Consider the following 27,797-nt stretch of genomic DNA (forward strand, 5'->3'; position numbering starts at 1 on the left):
CAATGTTCACCACCCACGCACCCAGCCCCGGGAGGAACTTTGCAGGCCGGGCCGCAGAAGGCGCAATTTTAAGCGAAAGGCAACCGCCTCGCCGGCCCGGCCTCCCTTTTAATGACGAGACTTTCTTTTCCCCAATAAGCGCCCGGAGCGGCTGTGGAAGAGGCGGGCTCGCTTTTGCGGCAGGGCCGGGCGCGTCAAACCTGATGCAATCCGCTCGCAAGGCAGCGTCAGAACCGCAGAAGCTAAGCGAGAAGCGACCCGCCGGTTCGAGCCGCGCCCGCCAGTCTTCCTTTTTTTGTGGGGGGAGACTTTTCCCCACGAAGCCACCATGTCGGAGATCATCCTGGAGAAAACGGACCAGCTGAGCCTGGGTGAGTTTGCAAGGAGGCGGCCGAAGGGGTTATGGGGGCGGGAGGAAGAGAAGGCCCGGCTGTCCTCCCCCCTCCTTCCGTGCTCAGGGCACCCCAACCGGGGAAGCGAAAGGAAAACCTGTCCCGGGGATCGGCGCCACGTTTCCAGCCAGGCCTCAGGAGCAAGAAGGAGCATGAAGCCTTCGTGGTTGTCACCCGGGTCCGCCCTCTTGCCTCTAACCCCCTCCTTATTTTTGCAAGGAAAAGGGCGATTTGAGGAGAAATGGGCCTCTGGGCCTGCCCTCTTTTTGCTTTTGGTTCCCCTAATTTGGGAAGCAGCGCAAAACAGGCCATTCATTCATTCATTCATTCGTTCATTTTAAAGGGTTTTAGTGGGTATATATCTATTATCTTAATGAACTCAATCTGTATAGTCTGGAGGACAGAAGGAAAAGGGGGACACGATCGAAACATTTAAAAAAGGTTCAGGAGGGAAGTGTTTTTAATAGGAAAGTGAACACAAGGGGACACAATCTGAAGTTAGTTGGGGGAAATATCAAAAGCAACTGAGAAAATATTATTTTACTGAAAGAGTAGTAGATCCTTGGAACAAACTTCCAGCAGACGTGGTTGGTAAATCCACAGTAACTGAATTGAAACATGCCTGGGATAAACATATATCCATTGTAAGATAAAATACAGGAAATAGTATAAGGGCAGACTAGATGGACCATGAGGTCTTTTTCTGCCATCAGTCTTCTATGTTTCTATGTTTCTATATACACATAGTAAAATACATGATGAAGGTTATAGAGGAGATACTCATAGTAAAATATATCTAAGAAATAATAGAAAAGAAGGTATAGTAATAGAACATATCAATGAAAGAATAGAAGAAGAGATATAGGAATAGAAGAATGGTATAGGAGATATATAAATTTTATTTACGGTCAAAGACCATCAATATAATATTAATAATAATTAAAAGGAAAAAGAACAGGAAACAGGACTCTTGGCTGAGCAACCAAGATTGACCCATTGTAACTATTCAAGAGATGTACATATCTCACTATGAAGGCAAACATTTGCGACGAATCCCTGCTGCCGCCGCGCAGAATCTGGCCACCTGTGCTGTAATCCTGGCCTGCTCATCCCCAAGCAACCACCTAGAGCGGCCAGGATATCCCGCAATAAGTGGTAGAATATGCTTTCTCCTAATGTCATTGTAAAAGGAGCATCTCAGGAGCATGTGTCCCTCAGTTTCCACCTCTCCTGAGTCACAAGGGCAAAATCTTTCAATGGCTGGAGTTCCCTTGTAGTTGCCCTAAAAAACGGCAGATGGAAGTGCACGGCACCGTACAAGAGCAAATGCCTTTCTATGGCTTGCTGACTCTAGCTGTCCCAGGTATCTTGCAGGAGCCACAACATATCTAGTGGCATCTGGGGCCAGAAATAGCGGAGCTCTACCCAAGTCCTCCTGCCTCTCGATGTCCTCTGCCCTTTGTCGCAAGGTCTGTCCTGCTAGATCATTTTTTCATTCATTCATTCATTCATTCATTCACTTAGTATTTCGTTTTTATATATTTATTAGATTTGTATGCCGCCCATCTCCATGCCCGGCTCCATGCCCGGCTCACAACAGCAATACAAAATACAAATCCAATGATTAAAAAAACAAAACAGTTAAAACCCCTTGATTTAAAAACAAACCCAAACAAACCATACATAAAACAAAGCAGCTAAGGGGGGTCAATTACCCCATGCCTGGCAGCAAATGTTTTTTTTTAGGAGTTTGCGAAAGGCAAATCCTAATCTCCGGGGGGGGGAGGGAGGGAGTTGATTCCAGAGGGTCGGGGCCGCCATAGAGAAGGCTCTTCTCCTGGGTCCCGCCGGACGGCATTGTTTTGTTGACGGGACCCGGAGAAGGCCAACTCTGTGGGACCTAATTGGTCACTGGGATCCGTGCGGCAGAAGCCGGCCCGAAGGTATTCTGGTCCGATGCCATGAAGGGCTTTATAAGGTCTTAACCAACACTTTGAATTGTGACCGGAAACTGATCGGCAACCAATGGAGACTGCGGAGTGTTGATGTGACATGGGCATATCTGGGAAAGCCTTTGGTGGAATGTCATGGATCCCCTATCATGGATTGGTCAAATTCATTTGCTTCCCAAAAGAAACTTTTAATTTCTTTTTTAAAATTATTATTATACACAAAAAAACATGGCATAACATACAAACATAGGGTTAGGAACTGCAGTTCCTATCATTGTTACATTTGAAGATCAGCTCATCAAATATATTCATACACCTATGTAATACAACTTTTATAATATATTGATCTAATTATTGATATATATTGATATTATTATATGCTCTTCTATACAGACCCAATTGTTTTCTGTTCCTTTTTGTTTTATTGTTTATATCTATATACAGATAATAATTGGTATTTACACATTCTATAGTTTATTATCCTTGTTCTTTAATTTAATTAATTTAATTTATTTGATTCATAAGCTGCCCAACTTCTAGACTTCATTCATAAAATCTGTTCCATGTTAAATAATATTCAGATTCTTCTTTATCTTGTAATTCCTTTGTTGTCTTATCCAGCTCTGCACAGTCTAAAATTTTCTTTATGATTTCCTTATCAGTTGGTGTGTTGTTACAGTTCCATTTTGTTGGCCGCTGTCACTTATATGTCACTTATAATTTCTTAATTGTAGGAAAGGAAACTGAATCTGGAACCTGTCCTGGCTTGGTTCCTTGTGTTTATGATGTGCTGTTGCTTTGGTAGACAAAATGGAAGTATGTTAGAAGTCATTTCGTCCAAACCCCATTCTGTGTGCATGTCTACTACAGCATTTCTGCCCAGTGACCACCAACCTCTGGCTGAAGACTTTCAGAGAAGGACAATTGGCTGGTGCAAGGGTTAAAATTTTTCTCCTGGCTCCCTTCCCTATATTATTAGCCCTCCTCCCCCTCCCCCTTTTAGGTGACATTTGAAGAAAACTCTCATATCTTTCTTCAGTTTATTTTAGTTATTTATTAATTGGACGGCTCACAACATTTAGTAAGCAATAAACAGTATCTTGGATCCAATTAATAATTTAAAATCTAAGCCCCCCCCCCCCCAAAAAAAAAAATCCATAAAAAGCAGTCATTCCAATCATTTAGCGTTCTCATTACATTCATTGGCCGGGGGCAAGAATCTAATAGCCCTAAGCCTGACTGATTAAATGAGTCTTAACACTCTCTTACAGAAGGAAAAGAGGGTGGGGGCAGTATCAATCTCCAGGGGGAGCTGATTCCAGAGGGCCGGGCCCCCCACAGAAAAGGCTCTCACCCTAGGTCCTGCCAAATAACATTATCTGGTCGACAAAACCTGGAGAAGGCTGATCGGTCACTGGGATTCATGCGGCAGAAGGCGGTTCTGCAGGTATTCTGGCCTGTTTCTGTAGGCCAGATGTAATGATGATGAGGTTATCCAATCAGTCTTATCAAAAAAGTGCTTTTCCATTAGGCAACTGGACTTTCTTGGGGTTTGGGGGTTTTTTTTTTGGAAGATATATCACTTCTCATCCAAGAAGCTTCTTCAGCTCTGACAGCTGACTTCAAGGAATATAAATCCTTTCTTTCCCCACTATCCAGTGTGTACTTTGTGCTTAACCAAGAATAATTCTGTTTGTATCTGCAGGAGAGGTTTACGTATCTGATCGAGAAGGATGTGACAGCACTGGTGATGGGACACAGGAGAAACCTTTCAAATCTGCTTTGCAGGTATCTGAGTATTTCTGAAGCATCTAGGTAGTTTGCTAGATACAAATTATTCATCTTTTGATAATCCAGAATTTAGGATTTTTTTAAAGTTACTAAAATTAAATATGTAATATCTATTAACCAGGAAAGTGTTTAATACTTTAGAATTAGATGTCTTGAAAATTACCTATTGTCTTTTTTTATTCTTTCAAAGGCTTTGATATTTACTGGAAAGGAACCATTTCCTACTATCTATGTGGATTCACAGAAAGAAAATCAGGTTGGTTAATCAACTCATTATTATTTCCAGAAGCATCAAAAATATTGGTGAGCAGTTTGGAAATTAGGAAGCATAAATATATCACTAGTTTCCAAAATTCCACCAGATGTAATGGTGGTTTCACTGCAAGTGTGTACTGTATTTTTTGAAGTACAAGATGCACAGTCTCCCCCCCCCCCCCTTAAAAGAGGCTGTAAATTTGGGTGTGTCTTATACTCCAAATGTAGCTTTTTTGAAGCTCCAAAGAGGTGCTAACTGGCTTGCAGGATATTTTCATTGTCCTCCCTCCGAATAAGTTTTTTCTTAGCCCTAATTCTTTGCAGATTTCTTTTCATTCCTACTCCCTTCTAAGATTTTTGGGGGGGCCTAACCTAGTCAGGTGAATAGTCTGGCAGATCCCCCCCCCCCTATTTTACTCCAGATACTAAGGTGCGTCTTATAAGCTGAAAGATACGGTAATTTAAAAAAAACACTTGCTCCTTGGGGAAAAAAGCTATGGCAAACGTAGACGGCATAGTAAAAAGGAATACATCACTCTGTGCATCATTTGGACTTCAAAATCAGAAGTCAACCCTGATTGTTCTTTGGAAGGACAGAGACAGCTAGTCCGCAACTTATAACCACAATTGAGCCCAAAATCGCTAAGCTGAAACAAAATTGAGATGGTTGACAAGGGCAAGTCTCGTTCTTAATTAAAATTTATTTCAGGAGATTGCACATAGCCAGGAATCTGGAGCTATGATCGCAATAGCACTTAGACTTACATACCACTTCACAGTGTTTTGCAGCCCTCTCTAAGCGATTTACAAAGTCAGCATGTCGTCCCCAGCAATCTGGGTCCCTCATTTTACCCACCTCGGCTGAGTCAATCTTGAGCCTGGTGAGATTTGAACTGGTGAACTACAGCCAGCAGTCAGCAGAAGCAACTTCCAGTACTGCACTCTAACCACTGTGCCACCAAGGCTCACTATGGTTGTGTTGATAATGATGGTTGTCTTGATGTTGATGACTAACTACCTCTGACATTTCTCTGTTCATTAGTGACTATATAAGCCAGCGTTTCTCACCCTCGGCAATGTAAGGCTGTGTGGACTTCAACTCCCAGAATTCTCCAGCCAGCCATGCTTGCTGGGAAGTTCTGGGAATTGAGGTTTGCACATCTTAAAATTGCCATGATTGAGAAACACCGACGAGAGGAGAGGAGAGGACAGGACAGATTTTTTTATTGGCCAAGTGTGGACACATTTATTGGACACACAAGGAATTTGTCTTTGGTGCATAAGCTCTCAGCATACATAAAAGATATAAGTGATAAATCATGACCGTAGTCATCATAAATACATTCATCTTGAATCATAAGATACAACGCCCAGTGATAGTCATAGGATACTAAATCAATCTGCATAAATCATACTGGGAAACTAAAACTATAAATTGTAAGGATACTAGCAACAATGTTATAGTCATAAGTAGAAAAGGAAATAGGTAATAGAAAGGATGAGAAGAATTATAGTAGTACAGACTTAGTAAATAGTTTGACAGTGTTGTAGGAATTAGTTGTTTAGCAGAATGAGAGCATGCGAGGGAAAACTTGTGTCTAGTTGTTCTGATGTGCAGTACTGTATAGGGTAGAGGTTTTGAGGGTAGAAATTGAAACAATTTATGTCCAGGATGTGAGGGGTCTGTAGATATTTGCATAGCCCTTTTTTGATTCATGCAGTATACAGATCCTCAATGGAAGGCAGGTTGGTAGCAATTGTATTTTCTGTCGTTCTGATTATCGAAAAAAGTCTCTGTCTGTCTTGTTGGGCTGAGGAGCCAAAGCAGACAGTTATAGAGATGCAGATGACAGACTCAATTCGTCTAAGGAATTATAAGGAATGATACCTATTATCTTGGCAGCAAATAAGAGGGAATGGTGGCTGAATCAATGTTCATATTTTGATTTTAACTGAATACCAGCTTTTTTGAAGCTCTAAAGAGGTGCTAACTGGCTTGCAGGATAATTTCATTGTATTCCCTCCAAAGAAGTTTTTTCTTAGCCCTAAATCTTTGCAGGTTTGTTTTCATTCCTACTCCCTTCAAAGATTTTTTGGGGGGCCCCAACCTAGCCAGATGAATAGGCTGGCAGATCCCCCCCCCCCCCAATTTTACTCCAGATACTAAGGTGCGTCTTATACTCTGTAAGATGCGGTAATTTAAAAAAATACTTGCTCCTTTGGAAAAAAGCTATGGCAAACGTAAATGGCATAGTAAAAAGGAATACATCACTCTGTGCATCATTTGGGCTTCAAAAATCAGAAGTCAACCCTGATGCAAGCGTTGCAGTACTGCACTCTAACCACTGCCCCACCAAGGCTCACTATGATTGTCTTGACAATGATGGTTGTCTTGATGTTGATGACTAGCTACCTCTGACATTGCTCTGTTCATTAGTGACTATATAAGCCAGCATTTTTCACCCTCGGCAATGTAAGGCTGTGTGGACCTCAACTCCCAGAATTCTCCAGCCAGCCAGTTCTGGGAATTGAAGTTTACACATCTTCAAATTGCCATGATTGAGGAACACTGAGGAGAGCAGAGGACAGGACAGAATTTTGTATTGGACAAGTGTGGACACATTTATTGGACACACAAGGAATTTGTCTTTGGTGCATAAGCTCTCAGCATACATAAAAGATATAAGTGATAAATCATTACCGTAGTCATCATAAATACATTCATCTTGAATCATAAGATACAACGCCCAGTGATAGTCATAGGATACTAAATCAATCTGCATAAATCATACTGGGAAACTAAAACTATAAATCGTAAGGATACTAGCAACAATGTTATAGTCATAAGTAGAAAAGGAAATAGGTAATAGAAAGGATGAGAAGAATTATAGTAGTACAGACTTAGTAAATAGTTTGACAGTTGTTTAGCAGAATGAGAGCATGCGGGGGGGACGGGGACTTGTGTCTAGTTGTTCTGAAGTGCAGTACTCTATAGCACTGTTTTTCAACCAGTGTGCCGCGGCACACTAGTGTGCCGTGAGATATGATCAGGTGTGCCGCGAAGCTCAGAGAGAGAAAGAACGCAAGAGAGAGAGAGAAAGAGAACAAGAAAGAGAGAGAAAGCAAGAGAGAGAGAAAAAGAACAAGAGAAAGAAAGCAAGAGAGAGAAAGAAAAAGGGAGGGAAGCAGAGAGAGAGAAAGACATAGAAGGAGGTAGGGAGGGAGAGAGAAAGAGCAAAAAAGAGAGGAAGGAAGGAAGAGAAAGAAAGAGGGATGGAGAGAAAGAAGGAAGGCAGAGAAAGAGGGAGGGAGAGAGAAATAGAGCGAAAGGGAGGGAGAGAGATAATTTTTTTGTCCAAACTTTTTTTTAGCCCCCACCCTCCCCCCGCTCAATGTGCCCCAGGGTTTCGTAAATGTAAAAAATGTGCCGCGGCTCAAAAAAGGTTGAAAATCACTGCTCTATAGGGTAGAGGTTTTGAGGGTAGAAATTGAAACAGTTTATGTCCAGGATGTGAGGGGCCTGTAGATATTAGCATAGCCCTTTTTTGATTCATGCAGTATACAGATCCCCAATGGAAGGCAGGTTGGTAGCAACTGTATTTTATGCAGTTCTGATTATCAAATAAAGTCTCTGTCTGTCTTGTTGGGTTGAGCAGCCAAAGCAGACAGTTATAGAGATGCAGATGACAGACTCAATTCGTCTAAGGAATTATAAGGAATGATACCTATTGTCTTGGCAGCAAATAAGAGGGAATGGTGGCTGAGTCAATGTTCATATTTTGATTTTAACTGAATACCAGCTTTTATGAAGCAACAGCCAAAAGAGAATCCTTGTCAAAGTTAGAAACGGGATGGCGGTTTATGATTTTTCTTGTCCGGCTCAAAAATCAGCCACGTGATTCTCATTTCTCTTTTAATCTACCTAGAGGTGGGAAACTATCTCCAAGAGCCAACTCAAGAATGTGAAAAAGCTGTGGCAAAGAGAGCAGCAGAAGAGCGAAGCCAGGGAAAAGAAAGAGGTAAGCTGGCAAATTATCTTCTGCAATGCTCAGGGAGGACAGTGTTCTAGATATCCTTTTAATTTGGTCATTGAAACAAATGAGAGAAGAGAAAAAGGTTTAAATGTGGCATCAGTTAACGTGGGAGTGAACCATTGTAGATTAGTCTCCAAATTCACAGATACCACCTTACACGACAGGGGTTCTTGCAAAGCATTAGCTGGGTTGAATGATTGCCTTAAGCCAGGGGTCTCCAAAGCTTGCAGCTTTGTGGAATTTTTAGAATTCCTTATTATTATTATTATTATTATTATTATTTATTGGATTTGTATGCCACCCCTCTCCGCAGCTTGGTTGACTGAGGAATTCTGGGACTTGGTCCATAAGTCTTAAAGTTGCCAAGTTTAGAAACCCCTGATCTTGGTATTTGTTTTCACTGAATGTATTGTATGAACCTTGTCAAACCCAGATAAGCAATCCATGATCTAATATGCAAGGAGAACCCAGTCCTCTCCTGATCCCCTGCATAAACCAGCATTCCAAACCAGTAGATCTGAATCCAAATGGAATCCAGACCAGTGGATCTGAATCCAAGTGGATCTGAATAATATATAAGTGCTTCTTGAGTGTCATCACCATTCAGGTTGTTAGGCCAATTTATTTTCTTATCTTGAACCTTCGTATTTATCTTCAAAAGCTGGGCGGATACATCAGAGCTCGTAACCATACAAAAGGGAGCAATTGTCAAAAATCACTATTGTGTAATAAATAGTTACAATTGGGCCATTCAGTGTCAGGTTTAAACAATTATTCATTAAACTTGTAGAGACGTATTTGGTAAGTTGTCACAACTTGTTCAGGCATAAAATGAAGTAATAATGTGATTTGGCTTACATTAAAGTGCAAACCATCCATTATGGGTTGTAATAATGTGAGAATCAGCTTGCTATGGCGGAAGTTACATTTTATGCTATTTTAACCTTCCCGCCCTTGGCACTATTTATTTATTCGATTTTTTAATGCCGCCCTTCTCCTTAGACTCAGGGCGGCTTGCAACATGTTAGCAATAGCACTTTTTAACAGAGCCAGCCTATTGCCCCCACAATCCGGGTCCTCATTTTACCCACCTCGGAAGGATGGAAGGCTGAGTCAACCTTGAGCCGGTGATGAGATTTGAACCACTGACCTGCAGATCTACAGTCAGCTTCAGTGGCCTGCAGTACTACACTCTACCCGCTGCGCCACCTCGGTGAGCGTGACGAGCAGAGGACCCTGGGAATTGAAGTCCAGATATCTGAATTGGAGCTATAAGACATTGTTTGTTTTGAGTAAAATTACATTGGCTTCATTCTCAGATTAGGATGAGCCACGTCATAGGTGATATCCCCCAATCTTTTAGGTCAAGTTTTTTTTAAAAAAATGTAATCTATAGGCAGAAGATTTATTGCGACGTGAAAAGAACTTGGAGGAAGCAAAGAAAATTACAATTAAGAAAGACCTCAGCGTCCCAGAGCCCAAATGTGTGAGTAACATCTTGAGAAAAACAATGCACATTGTGAACTTGCAACATGTGGAAATTAGCTTGAGGGCAGAAGGGTAGGTAACATGGTATTTGCATGCCCTGGTCTGCCTCCATGTACTTCCCTATCACACTAGACTCTCATTTATACCCTTTCTTTTTTTCTTTCTTTCTTTTTTTTCTTTCTTCTTCCTTCCTTCCTTATTTTCTGTCTCTCTTTCTCTTTCTTTTTCTCTTTTACTTACTTACTTACTTACTTACTTACTTACTTACTTACTTACTTACTTACTTACTTACTTACTTACTTACTTAGAGCTCTTTTTATAGTGTGGCTGTCAGACAGCCAACCAATCACAATGCTTTAACTTCCCGCTTGAAAGACCTCTTGTGCTTAGCCAACCAGGCTTCAACATCAGCCTTCCTGATCAGTCATGTCGAGGACTTTGTGTTTCTGGTGGGGTTGTAAGTTGAGGGCTTAACACCTCTTTTTCGCTGTCAGTCGTCTTCAGGAACTTCTTCAGCTTTGAACAGTTGCAGCCAGGCCTCTTTCATCTCGGCCCATTTCTTCTGCAGTCGGCAAGGTTTTCCTGAAGGCCTCTGCAGCCGATAATAGAGTTACAGATCGATATTGGAGCTCTGTTATCAGCTAGAGCATTTGCTGGCTGGGGAATTCTGGGAGTTGAAGTCCAAATATCTTCAAGTGGCCAAGCTTGGGAAACACTGAGCTAGAGAGACCTTCAGGAAAGGCAGAGCACGGTTATCGACTACAGAGGCTTTCACAGGAAAGCTTTTCTGGCTGCAGAAGAAATAGGCCGAGGTGTGTGAGGCCTGGCTGCAACTATCTGAAGGTAAATAATAGGGCAGATTATTATTATTATTATTATTATTTAGACTTGTATTCTCTCTACCTCTCTATTTCCCTTTCTTTCTCTCTCTCTCCCTCCTTCCTGGAGCGGCTTCCATTTCCATTCCATTTCCGAACCTCCGACTGGCCCGTTGGGCCATTTTTCAACATACCCATACTTCAGTGGAGGCTGTGCCCATGCATGGGGGGGGGGGAAGGCAGCGCAGAGTGATGGCGCATGTGTGTGGAGGAGGGCAGGAATGTTTGCACATACACAGGAATGTTTGCACATACACAGGGGGAGGTATTGCATTATGGGTGTGGGCATCTGTACGGTATTGCGCGTGTGCACACCCTTTTGGCTGATAAAGGTTCGCCATCAATGCGATAGAGTGATGGTTAGGTAGTATCCAATTGTCCCGTCCCTCCCCGGCGATTCTCTGTAACCAAGTGAGAGGGACATGCATGTGTATCAGAAGATGTCCCAGATGTATTGTAGAAATTCCTGATGCATATCAGATTGATTTGCGCACGGAAGCCTATATCTCTATAATGGGAAAGTTCTACTTACGAACTTAATTCGTTCCGTGACCAGGTTCTTAAATAGAAAAGTTTGTAAGAAGAAGCAATTTTTCCCATAGGAATCAATGTAAAAGCAAATAATGCGTGCAATTGGGGAAATCACAGGGAGGGTGGAGGCCCTGTTTCCCCAGGAGATTCCTAGAGAGGCCCCAAAGGGGCTTCTCCCCATTTTTTCTGGACCTTTTTCCTCTCAGGAGAGTCCTAGAGAGGCCCCACAGAGGCTTCTCCCCACCTTTTCCGGCCCTGTTTCTTGGGAGGCCCCACGGAGGCTTCTCCCCACCTTTTCTGGCCCTGTTTCCTCCTGGGAGATTCCTAGAGAGGCCCCACGGAGGCTTCTCCCCACCTTTTCTGGCCCTGTTTCCTCCCAGGAGATTCCTAGAGAGGCCCCACGGAGGCTTCTCCCCACCTTTTCCGGCCCTGTTTCCTCCCAGAAGATTCCTAGAGAGGCCCCATGGAGGCTTCTCCCCACCTTTTCTGGCCCTGTTTCCACCTAGGAGATTCCTAGAGAGGCCCCACGGAGGCTTCTCCCTGCCTTTTTTGGCCCTGTTTCCCCCAGGAGATTCCTAGAGAGGCCCCACAGAGGCTTCTCCCCACCTTTTCCAGCCCTGTTTCCTCCCAGAAGATTCCTAGAGAGGCCCCATGGAGGCTTCTCCCCACCTTTTCTGGCCCTGTTTCCACCTAGGAGATTCCTAGAGAGGCCCCACGGAGGCTTCTCCCTGCCTTTTCTGATTACAGTTTCGGAGGCTCAGGTTTGTAAGTGGAAAATGGTTCTTCAGAAGAGGCAAAAAAATCTTGAACGCCCAGTTCTTATCTAGAAAAGTTCGTAAGTAGAGGCATTTGTAGGTAGAGGTGCTACTGTATCTCAGGATACACAACCCCCCCTAACTATACTACACCTCCCTGAACTTTTGGTTACTTGATCTTTCTCAGTGGGAGCCTAACCATAACCCAAAGAAGGTTGCTAATGACTAATATGGCTGTTAATGTGCCTGCCTGTGTAAGTTAGTCTGTGTAATTAATGAAAGAAATCAGCAGATTCCTTTTAAGGCAGTATCAGTAAGTTTTAAACCGGGATTGTTGCCTAGGAAAACACCAGTAGCCCCAGATTCTGAATGCATTTTAAAAGAAAGATCCAATCAGAAACCTGTCTCATTGCATGTTAAATTGCCTGTCTTTTTACAGGTGAAGATTCGTACCCTGCAAGCCTACAGAGGGGAGAGAGTAAAGGTGTTTGGTTGGGTCCATCGATTGCGGAGGCAGGGTGAGTACCATCTAGCACAGTGGAAGGGTTTTTCCATAAAAGGGGTGTCAAACTGGCGGCCGGCGGCCCGGTTCTGTCACGTGCAGACCACACCCATCCAGCTCCCACAAACGGGGAAAACTTTGTGTGACGGCAACATGATGCAGCACATCTGACACCTGTGTTCCAGAAGATCTGGGTGTTTTGATGCTTGTAAGCATCACCGACTGGAAAATGATGTTCGTTTGCTCCATTATGGGCTGCAGATGTGATGGAATATAAATTGGAAGATGGGTGGGGGAGAATAGTCTACTCAGCCATAGGGCAAGAAATACAACTTTCTCAGAAAAACTAAACCTATCTGCACAATCATAAACATTTATGACAGTGATGGCGAACCTATACCTATAGGTGAACCTATAGAGCCTCGATGGTGCAGTGGTTAGATTGCAGTACTGCAAGCTACTTCTGCTGATCACCAGCTGCCAGCAGTTTGGCAGATCAAATCTCCCTAGGCTCAAGGTTGACTCAGCCTTCCATCCTTCCAAGGTCGATAAAATGAGGACCCAGATTATTGGGGGCAATAGGCTGACTCTCTGTAAACCACTTAAACAACTCAAACACACCATCCATAAAATCAAAGGCAGCTAAGGATATATCAGTTTGTGAAAGGCAAGGAGGGGGGGGGACAATCCTAATCTCGGGGGGAGCTGATTCCAGAGGGCCGGGGCCGCCACAGAGAAGGCTGTTCCCCTGGGTCCGCCAGATAGCATTATTTCGTCGACGGGAGCCGGAGAAGGCCAACTCTGTGGGACCTAATCGGTCGCTGGGATTCATGCGGCAGCAGGCGGTCCCAGAGGTATCCTGGTCCGATGCCATGTAGGGCTTTATAGGTCATAACCAACACTTTGAATTGTGACCGGAAACTGATCGGCAGCGAGTGCAGGCTGCGGAGTGATGACGAAACATGGGCATATCTGGGAATGCCCATGATAGCTCTCGCAGCCGCATTCTGCACGATATGAAGTTTCCGAATACTTTTCAAAGGTAGCCCCACAGTTAGGATGGATGCAGCATCCTGTGGTCACATGACCACCATTTGTGACCTTCACAGCTGGCTTCCAACAAGCAAAGCCAGTGGAGAACCTCGGAGGAATTTGCAGGCATGTGACATGCTTATCGACTGAGTAATTTGCAGTCAATAAGTGAGGATTACTTGTATAGCAGGTATGTTTTTCAATCTCGGCAACTTTATGATGTATGGACTTCAACTCTCAGAATTCTGCAGCCAACGCGGATATTCAGTGGGGGGCAGGAGTTTGAAGGCCACACATCTTAAAACTGCCAAGGTTGAGAAATTTAGAACAGGAGTCCCCGAACTTGGCAATTTTAATACTTGTGGACTTCAACTCCCGGGATTCTCCTGCCAGAATAGCTGGCTGGAGAATTCTGGGAGTTGAAGTCCACAAGTCTTAAAGTTGCCAAATTTGAAGATCTCTGATTTAGAAGATCAAGGAGTGAATGTTAAACTGGGAAAAGATACTGAGAGATGATCAGAGTTCTGGGAAAACAGAAGGAAGTAAATTCCTAGAAAGAAACTTTATCCATGGAATAATTACTTCATCATTCTTTCCGAAACACACTGTTTTTGTAGCCCTGTCCCACTGCCTCAAACTTACACCCTAATTGCCCCACTGATCACTCTAGAGATGTGATGAGTTATATCCAATGAGTACTTGCTCTTTATATCCAGTGTGATCAGATATACTTTGCTGTTACACCCAATTGCAGATATGCTTATATTTTGCATATGTTTATAAAGAAGCTTTCCTTGTCTGGACTAATTTTGCCTCCAATGGTGCCAATAAACCAATCTGAGCTTCAGTGTAACATGTTTTGACCTCTGACTCTTCCATCAAAAATGTCAATGGGTTCGCCCCCCATTAAACCTTTTCATCCCTTAGACTAGTTGTTGAGGTGCCAGCAATTTCCCCCTCCCCCCAGCTTCTGCTGAAAGTATTTATCTACTTTTGAAGGTTTTCAATAGAACATGTTTTGAAATGATGGGTGGGAAGGGAAACAGTTTTTCACTAACATAGAAACTAAATGATTATACAGTACAGTTTGTATTCTTTCTCTTGTTCTACAGGGAAAAACTTGATGTTTATTGTCTTAAGAGATGGCACAGGCTTCCTTCAGTGTGTCTTGTCAGATGAACTGGTAAGTTCGCTATTCAGAATTTCATATCCTTGTTAATTTTATGCCCTAAAATCAGTTGGAAGTCAACACACAATGAAAGAAAAATGGAAAGGTTTTCTGACTGCCCATCATCATCTCAGTTGTGTGGAAAACCTCCTTGGTTATAGGGAGGATATCACTAAACAGCATGGTTGAAGTGACAATATCTTTTTTCCCCCACATTTACTTATTTTTGAAAGTGAAATATCCATTCATATTAAAAATTTTATGTCTTATATATGACTAATGTCCTTTACAATACAGGGGAAATCCCCCTTACATTTTCCAGGAGGGCCCTGCAGGCCAAATCCGACCAAATTGCGGGCCAGGGTCCTTGAGTTTGATGCCCCTGCCTTAGGCCAGTCACTTTCTATCAACTTTAGGAGGAAACAATGGCAAACAACTTTTGAAAATGTTGCTAAGAAAACTGATAGGACTTGTCTCAGCAATTGCCAGGAGTCAAGATTGATTTAAAGGCGCAAAGGTATTATTTTTTAAATCTCAGGCTACACTGACTAAATGTTCCTTTATTTCTCCCTGTAGTGTCAATGTTACAATGGTGTGGTCCTTTCAACTGAGAGCACTGTTGCAGTATATGGCACCCTCAGTCTAGTTCCTGAAGGCAAGCAGGTAAGTGCATTTCATGTTTTAAGTACTTCGTCTTAGAAACCCCTCTTCATGCAAACTTTTCGAGATACAAACCTGGGGTTTAAGATTGTTTTGCCTCTTCTTCCAAACTATTTTCACCTTGCAAACCCAAGCCACTGCCACTAGGATGCCCCGCCTCCGGACTTCTGTTGCCAGCGAAGCGCCCGTTTTTGCGCTGCTGGGATTTCCCTGAGGCTCCCCTCCATGGGAAACACCACCTCCGGACTTCAGTGAAATTGCAGCATCACAAAAACATGGAAGTCCAGAGGTGGGGTTTCGAGGACTTCGGTGTTTTTGTGATGCTGCGATTTCACTGATGCTCCCTTTGCTGGGAAACCGCACCTCCGGACTTCCGTTGCCAGCGAAGCACTCGTTTTTGTGATGCTGGGATTCTCCTGCAGCATCACAAAAACACAGAAGTCCAGAGGTGGGGTTTCCTATGGAGGGGAACCTCAGGGGAATCCCAGCAGTGAAAAAATGGGCGCTTCGGCTGGCAAAAGGGGTGAATTTTGGGCTTGCACGCATTAATCGCTTTTCCATTAATCCTATGGGAAACATTGTTTCATCTTACAAATTTTTCACCTTAAGAACCTCATCCCGGAACCAATTAAGTTTGTAAGACAAGGTATTACTGTATTTGGTTCTTTACTTCTTTATTCTGTAATTCAATCACTAATTAGGAGTGTGTAGACTAGTATGTCAGGTCAGAAAATGAGGTCTTTAGATTTTCTGGCATGCTGAACCTTTGAGTGGAATTTTTTAATGCCCAGGAAATATTCACTTTTGGAATTTTCTCCTGCTGACGGAATGACTGACCTCCATTACTTTCTGGGTGACCCTCGTAATATTTATACTCATATAAGCACACAGCAAGTCTATAGTATAGTCAGACAAAACTAGCAGAGAGTGAGATCAGGGATTTAGCGTGTTAGCAAGAGAAATAGAGCAATAGCAGCAATAGCCAAGCAATAGCCAGAGAGAAATGCTTCTGACTCCCTTTTATATCTAATTGCAGTACTAGCCCTTAAAGCAACATCATGGTAAATTCTCCAAACATACATTGCTGGTTAGTTCATATATTGACAAACCCAACCGGTGAGGTATGTAGTACTAACAACCTGTAATTGCTATCATGTCTTTCTTACAACAGTTCAAGTTTAAGTTTTATTAGATTTGTATGCTGCCCCTATCCAAAGATTCAGAGCAGCTCACAACAACAGCAATACAGTATACAAAGTACAAATCCAATATAAGTTAAAAGCAATTTAAAACCCATAAATATTAAAAAAACGATCATTACTACACAATTACACCATTCTCATATATTACAGTCAGAAAAAGGTGGTGCTGGGGGGAAAAGATAGTTATTCCCCCCATGCCTGGCGACATAGATAGGTCTTCAACATCTTGCAGAAAGTGGGAAGAGTAGGGGCAATTTGAATCTCCGGGGGGAGTTGATTTCAGAGGGCCAGGGCCGCCACAGAGAAGACTCTTCCCCTGGGTCCTGCGCATTGTTTAGTCGACAGGACCCGGAGAAGGCCAACTCTGTGGGACCTGATTGGCCACTGGGATTCGTGCGGCAGAAGGCAGAACTCACTGAAACAGTGAGTTTGAGATAGTGCTAAGTGAGTGTTATTGTGGTGGCGTCTTCCCTCTTTAAAAAAATCTGAAACTCCCACAGGCTCCAGGAGGTCATGAGCTGAGTTGCGACTACTGGGAACTCATTGGTCTGGCTCCAGCTGGAGGAGCTGATAACCTGGTTAATGAAGAGTCAGATGTGGATGTGCAGCTCAACAACCGACACATGATGATCCGGGGGGAAACCTTGAGTAGGATCTTAAAAGTGCGCTCCACCGTCATCCAGTGCTTCCGGGACCACTTCTTTGACCGCGGATATTATGAAGTAAGTACCATATTTTTCGGAGTATAAGACACACCGGAGTATAAGGCGCAACTTAGTTGGGGGGGGGGGAGAAATCTACCTATAGGTATTCAATCTGGCTAGCGTCCTTAGTCTGGTAAGCTTTAGGACATTATTTTATCCCCTGGTTGGGGCTGAAAAAAATCTTTTGAGGGAGTAGCAGTGAAAACAAGCCTGCAAAGACTTAGGGCTGGAAAAAAACTTCTTTGGAGTAGCAATGAAAGCAAGTGTGCAAGCTGGGAAGATAGTTAGCACCTTGTTAGGGGGGGGGAAAGCTTTGGAGGGAGTAGCAATGGAAACAAGCATGCAAGCTGTGAAGGTCGTTAATATTTCTTTAGGGCTGGGGGAAAAAGGCTTGAAATATGATAACAAACCCTTAAGAGACTCCATGGAAAAATATTTAACAGGGATGAATAGAAAGGAGAGTGATGGAGATTATGAGAGAAATGTAAGCCTCCCAAAAGCTAAGTTGAGGAAATATGACAGAGCATATGTAGCACTTGGCTTCAGTTTGACTACGGTGGGAGATGAGGAAAGACCGCTATGTTTACTGTGTCTAAAAATGTTGGCAGCAGACAACGTGAAGTCAAACGGGTAGTTTTGCTTGTCAGAAATATGTTCATTTCTGAAGGTAATATCACAATGCAAGTAAATGGTTTGTAACCATGGGAGAGGCTGATGTAAGCCATAATCAGTATGTAATCATGGGTTTGCTAATTAGGTAAAGTGGTTAACTGTGACTACTTGGTGGGTTAACTTCTCTGTGCGCAAAACTCTGTGCAAAATTGCTATCTTGAACTCTGTGCAAAACAGAATTCCTGGGAATAAACTCAATGTCCTGTACAACTTTTATCTTTAGATCACTCCGCCAACCTTGGTTCAAACGCAGGTAGAAGGAGGATCAACCCTCTTCAAAATGGATTATTTTGGTGAGGAAGCTTATCTGACACAGTCATCCCAGCTATATTTGGAGACCTGCATCCCAACCTTGGGAGACACTTTCTGCATTGCCCAGTCCTACCGAGCAGAGCAGTCCAGGACACGGAGACACCTCTCTGAGTAAGTGTTTTGTTGTGGTATATTTTTTTGAGTTGTAAGCTGCCCTGAGTCATTGACTGAGGTGGATGGTGGTAGGTAGGCAGTCAGGCACAGAGTGTGGAATGGATGGGTGGGTAGGTAGGTAGGTAGTTGAATGGATAGATAGAAATGAATGGAAAGTAGATGGATGGATGGATGGATGGATGGATGGATGGATGGATGGATGGATGGAGGAATGGAGAGAGAGATGATTATATAGATGATTAGAGATATAGGGAGATGATTACATAGATTACATAGATGATTAGGTAGGTAGGTAGGTAGGTAGGTAGGTAGAGAGAGAAGGATAGATAACTAGATAGATATTAGATAGATAGACAGACAGACAGACAGACAGATAACTAGATAGATATAAAATAGGTAGGTAGGTAGATAGATATAAAATAAATAGATGGATATAAAATAGATAGGTAGATCTATCTATCTATCTATCTACCTACCGTATATACTCGAGTATAAGCCGACCTGAGTATAAGCCGAGGCACCAGTTTTTGCCACAAAAACCTGGGAAAACTTATTGACCCGAGTATAAGCCGAGGTTAGAAAATGCAGTGGCTACTGGTAACTTATAAAAATGGAAACCAATAAAATTACATTAATTGAGACATCAGTAGATTAAATGTTTTAGAATATTTATTTTAAAGAAAACCAAAATTAGCTCTGTAAATTTAAAAGAGGGTAAACGAAAGCAATCTGGTAATAACAATAAATTAAAAAGTAAAAAAGTAGCTCAATCAGCAACCAAGCTAAAACCTATTTCTAAACCTAACCCAGGGGTCTTTAAACTTGACAGTTTTAAGTCTAGTGGACTTCAACTCCCAGAATTCCTGCACCAGCCATGCTACTTCAGGAGTAGGAGTTGAAGTCCACAAGCCCTAATTTTTCCGGGTTTGAAGACTCTTGCATTTCTAACCCTAACCCAGGGCTCTTTAAATTTGAGTTTTTAGAAGCCTGGAGAGAGTTCATGCTGTCCCCCCCCCCCCCTCTTTAGCTTGCTGGCTGGCTCGTTGGTTTGATCTCCCACCCCTGATCCTCCCTCCTCCTCGTCTCCCTTTATTGCCCCATGTGTTGTGCGGGGAAGCAGATTTGCTAAAGAGATCCACTTGGGACGGCAGCAGGGAAAGGAGGAAGTGGAAAGCCAGAATAGCCCACAGCCGCGGGGGAGGAGGAGGAAAGGAAAGAGCTGTCCTCCTTCCCCTGCTGCCGTACCAAGTGGATCTCTGTAACAAATCTGCTTCTCTCTCTGGCTGGAGGCTTCTAAAGCCTGGAGAGAGTTCATGCCGTCCCCGTCCTCCCCGTTTAGCTTGCTGGCGGGGCGCCCTCTTGTGGTGATTCGGCGCCCTCTTGTGGTGACTCGAGTATAAGCCGAGGTCGGGTTTTTCAGCCCATTTTGGGGGCTGAAAAACTCAGCTTATACTCGAGTATATACGGTATCTATTTTATATCCATCTATTTATTTTATATCTATCTACCTACCTACCAATTTTATATCTATCTAGTTATCTGTCTAGATAGATAGATAGATAGATAGATAGATAGATAGATAGATAGATAGATAGATAGATAGATAGATAGATAGATAGATAGATAGATAGATAGATAGATAGATAGATAGATAGATAGATAGATTAGGTAGGTAGGTAGGTAGGTAGGTAGGTAGGTAGGTAGGTATAAAATAGATAGATATAAGAGATGGATGGATGGAGAGATATATAGATAGATAGTCATTTTCCCTCCCATCCTTTCATTCTGCCACTCTCCCCCAAAATGGTTAACTGATGTGTGCAGACACATAATCCAGTCCAAACGCAAGCGGAGTAATGGTTTCTCTGGGTGTGTTTGTAAAGCTGCATTCAGTGGTCAGGGTCATACCTGGAGGGGATGAGGAATTGCATGGTGGTTCCCAGCCTTTTTCTGGTGCAGTCACTGTTTTGTTTCTTCCAGGTACACTCACATTGAAGCAGAGTGCCCTTTCATGAGCTATGAAGACCTGCTGAACCGTCTGGAGGATCTTGTCTGTGATGTGGTGGATAGGGTCCTCAAATCCCCAATGTCTGACATGGTGTATGCTCTCAATCCGGTAAGCGGCTAAGAGGAAAAATGCAGTTGTAGAACCAAACCTTTCTGTAAAAAAACAACAACACAGTTTGCCTTCAGAAGTTGTGGGAGCTTCATCAATGGAGGCTTTCAAGAAGAGATTAGAATGTCATTTGTCAGAAATGGTATTGGGTCTCCTGCTTGGGCAGGAGAGGGGGTTGGACTAGGTGACCTACAAGGTCCTTTCCAACTCTGTTAATCTAATCTAAATAGTCCAGAATATGGCACAAGGGAGGCCAGAGAAATGAAGAGGGAGGCAAACACAAATATAGTGGTAACTCTACCTACAAACACCTCTACTTAAGAACTTTTCTAGATAAGAACCGGGTGTTCAAGATTTTTTTGCCTCTTCTCAAGAACATTTTTTACTTACAAACCCGAGCCTCTGAAACTAACCGGAAAAGGCAGGGAGAAGCCTCCATGGGGCCTCTCTAGGAATCTCCTGGGAGGAAACAGGACCGGAAAAGGTGGGGAGAAGCCGCCGTAGGGCCTCTGTAGGAATCTGGGAGGGAACAGGGCTGGGAAAGGCAGGGAAAAGTCTCCGTGGGGCCTCTAGGAACCTCCTGGAAGGAAACAGGCCCAGAAAAGGTAGGGAGAAGCCTCCGTGGAGCTTTTCTAGGAATCTCCTGGGAGGAAACAGGGCCTCCACCCTCCCTGTGGTTTCCCCAGTCGCACACATTATTTGCTTTTACATTGATTCCTATGGGAAAAATTACTTCTTCTTACAAACTTCTCTACTTAAGAACCTGGTCACGGAACGAATTAAGTTTGTAAGTAGAGGTACCACTGTATATGAAATGTTTTTAAAGGATCATTTGTACAGACAGTCCTTGACTTAGGACACTAATTGAATCTCTCAATTACAGCCATAAGTCATGAGTTATCTCCTGTTCATTCCCTCTAAAGGTCATTTGCACATGGGCCTGTGATATATTTCCAGATTTGTAGAGGAGCAGATCTTCTCTTTTTATAGAAACAGGGCTAAAAATCTCTTCTGTTTTTTTACGGAAGAGTTATTTAAGGCAATTAGGATACAGGGCCTTATGATTTTTCTTATAGTTCACAATCACTAAACCGGTTGTTAAACTGTCACAATCTCACTAGTGGTCATAAGTGTAAAAAACGGTCATAAGCCCTTTTTTTTCAGGGCTGTTGTAACTTCAAATGGTTATTAAATGAACCGGTTGTGAGTTGAGGACTACCTGTAATAAAAGTAAACTGGTGTAGTTTTTAAAGTCTTGCCATCTTTACCAGTGTATGTTTCACCTGTAATTGCAGAACTTTGAGCCTCCCAAGCGCCCCTTCAAACGGATGAACTACACAGAAGCCCTGGTATGGCTCAAGGAACACAAGGTGAAAAAGGAAGATGACACCTATTACGAGTTTGGAGATGTAAGTGTTTTGTTTTGTTTTTGAGCATCCATAATTTCTCTTGTACTCAAAGAAGAAGACCGCCTTCTGCCGCATAAATCCCAGCGACCGATAAGCTCCCACAGAGTTGGCCTTCTCCGGGTCCCATCGACAAAACAATGCCGTCTGGCGGGACCCAGGGGAAGAGCCTTCTCTGTGGCAGCCCCGGCCCTCTGAAACCAACTCCCCCCCAGAGATCAGGACTGTCCCTACCCTCCTTGCCTTTCGCAAACTCCTAAAAACCCACCTCTGCTGCCAGGCATGGGAAAATTGATTCCCCTCGGCCGTCCCGTTTTATGTATGGTTTGTTTGGGATGTATGATTGTTTTTAAATCAATGGTTTTTTAACTGTTTTGTTTTTAATCATTGGATTTGTATTGTGTATTGTTGTGAGCCGCTCCGAGTCTTCGGAGAGGGGTGGCATACAAATCTAATTAATAATAATAATAATAATAATAATAATAATAATAATAATAATAATAATAATAATAATAGAAGAAGAAGAAGTTAAAGCATCTGGCCCAACTGAGTAGCAGCCTTTAACTAATCTTGGATGGTTTGGGTTGGCTTGGATGGGAAACCACCAGATGATCCCAGAGTAGATTTGGAATGTCAAAAAAAATCCCCCTTGAAAGCAATACAAAAATGTCTGCTTCTGTAAACTCACATGAAGTATTAGTATCACTTTATATAAAGCCTTAGTAAGGCCAATACAGCATCCAGTTTTGGTCACCACATTATAAAAAAGATTTTGAGATTTTGGAAAAAGTGCAGAGAAGAGCAACTAGGACAATGATGGCGAACCTTTTTTTCCTTGGGTGCTAAAAGAGCGTGTGCACGCATGCTATCGCACATGCGTGAGTGCCCACACCCATAATTCAGTGCCTGGGGAGGGCAAAAACAGCTTCTCCCACCCCCCCAGAGACCCTCTGGAGGCTGGAAACGGCCTGTTTCCCAACTTCTGCTGGGCACAGAAGGCTTGTATTTTGTCCACCCCAGGCTCCAAAGGCTTCCCGGGAGCTGGGGGAGGGTAAAAACGTCCTCCCTCATCCTCCTGGAGGCTCTCTGGAAGCCAAAAACGTCCTCCCAGAGCCTCTGTGAGCCAAAATTCAGCTGGCTGGCACACACATGCACTTTGGAGTTGAGCTAGGGCAACGGCTCACGTGCCAGCAGATATGGCTCCACGTTCCACCTGTGGCACCCGTGCCATAGGTTTGCCATCACTGAACTAGGATGTTTAAAGGCCTGGAGACTAAACCATACGATGAACCGTGGCAGGAATTGGGTTTGACTAGTCTAGAGAAAAGAAGGAGTAGTGGGGACACCATAGCGGTATTCTAGCATTTGAGAGGTTGTTATAAAGAGGACGTGGTCAATTTATTTTCTAAAGCACCTGAGGGCAGGACAAGAAACAATGGATGGAAACTAATCAAGGAGGGAAGCAACCTGGAACTAAGGAGACATTTCCTAATGCTGAGGACAATTAAGCAGTGGAAGAGCTTCTCTTCGGAAATTGTAGGTGCTTCATCAGTGGAGGTTTTTAAGGAGAGACTGGACAGTTACTTGTCTGAAATGGTATAGGGCAGTGATGGTTAACCTTTTTTGGTCCATGTGCCAAAAGAGGTGTTTGTGGGTGTGCTAGCATGCGCACCCCACCCACACCTGCACTGCTCCCCGCGCATACACACAGGCCTTTCTGAAGCCTGGTAGGCAGAGGTGGGTTCCTGTCGGTGTGGTCCAGAGAGCCACGCTGCTAGGAACCCACTGAATTTTCGGCAATTTTTTTCCCCCGGTGTCTCCATGCCGGAAGAAGACCTCCCGCCTCCCATACCTCGCCTTAATGCCGACATTTATTCTTCGCCTGAAGCACAGCTGAGGGCTTCTTCCATGTGGAGACGCCAGGAAAAAATAGCAGAAAATTCAACAGGTTCATACCAGTGCAGCTTTCTGGACCACACTGATAGGAACCCACCGCTGATCGTAGGTGGAAAAAAATGCCCAAACAGGCAAATCGGGAGTGTATTTTTCCAAACTTCCAGTTTGTCCATTGGGGGATTTTTTTTGTACTCTGGGACTTCATGGAAGCTTCCCTGAAGCCTCTGGAGAGTGAAATGGCCTTCCCCAAGGCCGAAAATCAGCTGGCTAGGTACACATGGTTCCATGCGCCACAGGTTTGACATCACGGATCTAATATTTAATCTGACCACTGGCTGATTTTTCAACTCTAGCTGCTAAAATACCAGTAAGCTAACTAAGGCTTTAGGCCAGTGATGGCGAATCCTTTTTCCCTCCGGTGCCAAAAGAGTGTGGAGGCGCGCTATCGCACATGCCCGAGTGCCCACACTTATAACTCAATGCCCGGGAAGAGTGAAAACAGTTTCTTCCACCCCCAGAGGTTTTCTGGAGGCCGGAAACGGCCAGTTTCCCAACTTCTGGTGGGCCCAATAGGCTCATGTTTTGCCCTCCGCAGGCTCAAAGGCTTCCTTGGAGCTGTGGGAGGGTAAAAATGCCCTTTCCTACCCTCCCAGAGGCTCTCTGGAAGCCAAAAATGCCCTCCAGAGCCTCTGTGCAAGCCAAAAATCAGCTGGTCAGCATACACATGCACGATGGAGCTGAACCAGGGCAACAGTTCGCATGCCAGCAATATGGCGCCGCATGCCACCTGTGGCACCCGCGCCATAGGTTCGCCATCACTGCTTTAGGCTAATTCCAAAAAATGTGACTCCAGAGATAGGACGTAGCTTAACCAGTGGAAACGGAACAGTTCTAGGCAGAAGGGGAAATTAACTGCTGCTTTTGTTCGACCCCAGGATATCCCAGAAGCTCCAGAAAGACAGATGACGGATGCTATTAACGAACCAATCTTGCTGTGTCGATTTCCTGCTGAGATTAAATCCTTCTACATGCAGCGCTGCCCCGAGGACGCCCGCCTTACTGAATCTGTCAGTTTGTGTTCCCCTTCGTGTATTGCATGCAAGATGCGGCGACTGGGGGTGGGGGGTGGGGAACTTACCCGTCTTCCTAAAGTGGAGTCTAAATTCCCCACCCGTGGAGTCTAAATTCCCCACCTAGAAACCTATTCAAAAACAGGATTTTTTTTTTTTTAAACCAATGCTTGTAATTTTTTTTAAAAAATTAAGATAAAAAAACCCCCACTTGATTCCTAAGTATTTTTTTCCCTTTTTACCAAATTAGTGGAAGAGCATTGGGATATTCTTCCTGGGAGGCTGTTTTACAGGTCATTGACCACAAGACGTCACTCTGACCCACAGCTCACAGGAGATCTCTGTTTATAATACCTCTATCTACAAACGCCTCTACTTACGAATTTTTCCAGATAAGAAGCGGGTGTTCAAGATTTTTTTGCCTCTTCTCAAGAACCATTTTCCACTTACAAACCCGAGCCTCTGAAACTGTAACCAGAAAAGGCAGGGAGAAGCCTCCGTGCGGCCTCTGTAGGAATCACCTGGGAGGAAATGGCCAGAAAAAGCGGGGAGAAGCAGTGGGGCCTCTTTAGGAATCTCCTGGGAGGAAACAGGGCGGGAACAGGCAGGGAGAAGCCTCTGTGGGGCCTCTCTAGGAATCTCCTGGGAGAAAACAGGGCGGGAAAAGGCAGGGAGAAGCCCCTGTGGGGCCTCTCTAGGAGTCTCCTGGGAGGAAACGGGGCCTCAACCCTCCTTGTGGTTTCCCCAATTGCATGCATTATTTGCTTTTTACATTGATTCCTATTGGAAAAATAGCTTCCTCCAAACTTTTCTACTTAATAACCTGGTTACAGAACGAATTAAGCTTGTAAGTAGAGGTACCACTGTATTTGACTAGATGTTCTTACGGAGAGTCCACCTACAGTCCCATCTGGATATTTGACGGGGAAGGCAACAGGATCAATTTCTCTGAACCCTTGTGTTGCTCATCTCTAATCCTTCGGCTGTGCATGTTACAACCAGCACATTCTTTTTGGCTTTCCCATCTCTGTTGAGTGGCCTACAATAAGGTTTAGAATTGTTGTGGACTAGGAGTTTCAGTTCTAAGAGACCCACTTTAAGCCATGTTAAGTCATATGCAACATCTGAAACTCAATGGGCTTTTTTTGTCTTGATTTATAGGTTGATGTGTTGATGCCTAACGTTGGTGAAATTGTGGGAGGCTCCATGCGTATATGGGACAGTGAGGAGCTACTGGAAGGCTACAAGAGAGAAGGAATTGATCCCACCCCTTATTATTGGTATACAGATCAGGTACGTATTAGGTATTGGGGGCATGTCTTTTAATTCATTTACCATGTGGCAGGAACACAGTATTCTTGGAAGGCAAACCAAAGATCAATTCAAATCCAGCAGAGGTTGGTGGACCAATTAATGTAGAAAATGCTAAAAACAAGCTCCAGAAAGCTTTTGGAATGGCTCTAGAAAAGCTTCCCAAATTGGTCCCCAGCTATGTGGTGTTAAATAATCTGATTTGCACAACTTCTTGGCTTAATGGAGGAAGGATGGCTTTGTAAGCAAACTCCAAGCAAATCACATTGGCTTACCATGACATGTAAATGTACACTATTAAATCACAGTTCTGGGCTAGGGGTTGCAAGGTGTTTGCTCATTAGGCATTTATTGACGCCTGTCTCATTTTTGGCTTTGCAGCGTAAATATGGCACGTGTCCTCACGGTGGTTACGGATTAGGCCTTGAGCGATTCCTTACCTGGATTCTGAACAGACACCATATCCGAGATGTATGCCTATACCCTCGCTTCGTTCAGAGATGCAAACCCTAATCAAACGTTTCTTGATGGACAAAGTCTATCCAACCTTAAGCAGATTCCTCCTCGTGATTTCATGTCTCCATCCCACAAATGCATACAGATGATTATGATGCTTTTTCCAAATGAAATTAATTGCTTTGAACTGGAATTTAAATTCCAGTCCACTGATTCCAGAAATTCCTTCTCCTCTGATCGTCTCAATCTGGTTTTACTCTCATGTATTCTTTTAACGTATTTGAAATTATTTATTGCCAGTGGAAACTAGCTGTGGGCTGTACTCCAAAGTCATACAATCTATAGCAACACTCTGTAGCCCATGGTTCTCATAAAACTATAAAGAAAAAAATGCAAGGCACTGCATAATTTATAATAGGAGCTGGATTCAGGATTTTTATTTTGGATTTGGGGAAAATAAACATTAGGAAGCAGACTTTGCTGTTGCCAATATGAATAGCAAACGTAAGTTGTGGGCAAATAAAACGGTTTTTAAATATAAATAAAATCCCGTGGAAAAAGATAATTCTAGAGCCACTACCTTCGAATCTTAAAAATAGTTTATTGAGATATCTTAATAGCACTCAGTCCTTTCCTAAAGGATGACTTTAAGTAATATCACGGCTGATGAGATTGGTTTCTGTATTTTACAGTGAATCAGCTTGCTTATCTATGTATATGTGTTATGCTAAACGGTTGGTTCAGAAAAATACTTGACATCATTATTCCCTCCAAAGGACCTGACATTGAAGAAAGCTGAATGTATTGCTATTACTCTTGATATTTCCTAGTCTGCAAGTACTTGGGCCGAGTTGTGCTTAGCTTTCCTATAAAAGTTTTCACTGACATAGGACAGTTGAAATGTAAACTGCCTTTGAGCCACCAAAACAATTAGGGGAAAAATGTAGAAGGGACATAGGAGATTCTAGATTCCCATCTCTGGCAGCATTCTTTGTTGTACGTTTTATCTCAACTCTACCTGTTTCTGTTAACTGCTGTATCCTCATTTCAAGAACTGCAATCAATAAATTCTGAGCATTGGGGCAGGAAATTGTCCCACA

The 27,797-nt window shown here is 43.4% G+C and overlaps 1 protein-coding gene across 1 annotated transcript; it reads left to right on the plus strand.

Annotated features, from left to right (window-relative positions):
• Positions 1-158: 158 nt before the first annotated feature.
• On the plus strand, positions 159-27,797 carry NARS1 (asparaginyl-tRNA synthetase 1). Its single transcript, XM_070743507.1, has 15 exons — positions 159-371; positions 4,050-4,132; positions 4,326-4,391; positions 8,317-8,409; positions 9,821-9,910; positions 12,516-12,594; positions 14,723-14,793; positions 15,355-15,441; positions 17,141-17,362; positions 18,240-18,439; positions 20,423-20,558; positions 21,854-21,967; positions 24,796-24,927; positions 26,092-26,223; positions 26,623-27,797. The coding sequence occupies exons 1-15, from the start codon at positions 329-331 to the stop codon at positions 26,752-26,754; spliced, it is 1,680 nt and encodes a 559-aa protein (XP_070599608.1). The 5' UTR covers positions 159-328; the 3' UTR covers positions 26,755-27,797.

This window comes from Erythrolamprus reginae, chromosome 2, assembly GCF_031021105.1.
Source record: "Erythrolamprus reginae isolate rEryReg1 chromosome 2, rEryReg1.hap1, whole genome shotgun sequence".
Taxonomy (NCBI): domain Eukaryota; kingdom Metazoa; phylum Chordata; class Lepidosauria; order Squamata; family Dipsadidae; genus Erythrolamprus; species Erythrolamprus reginae.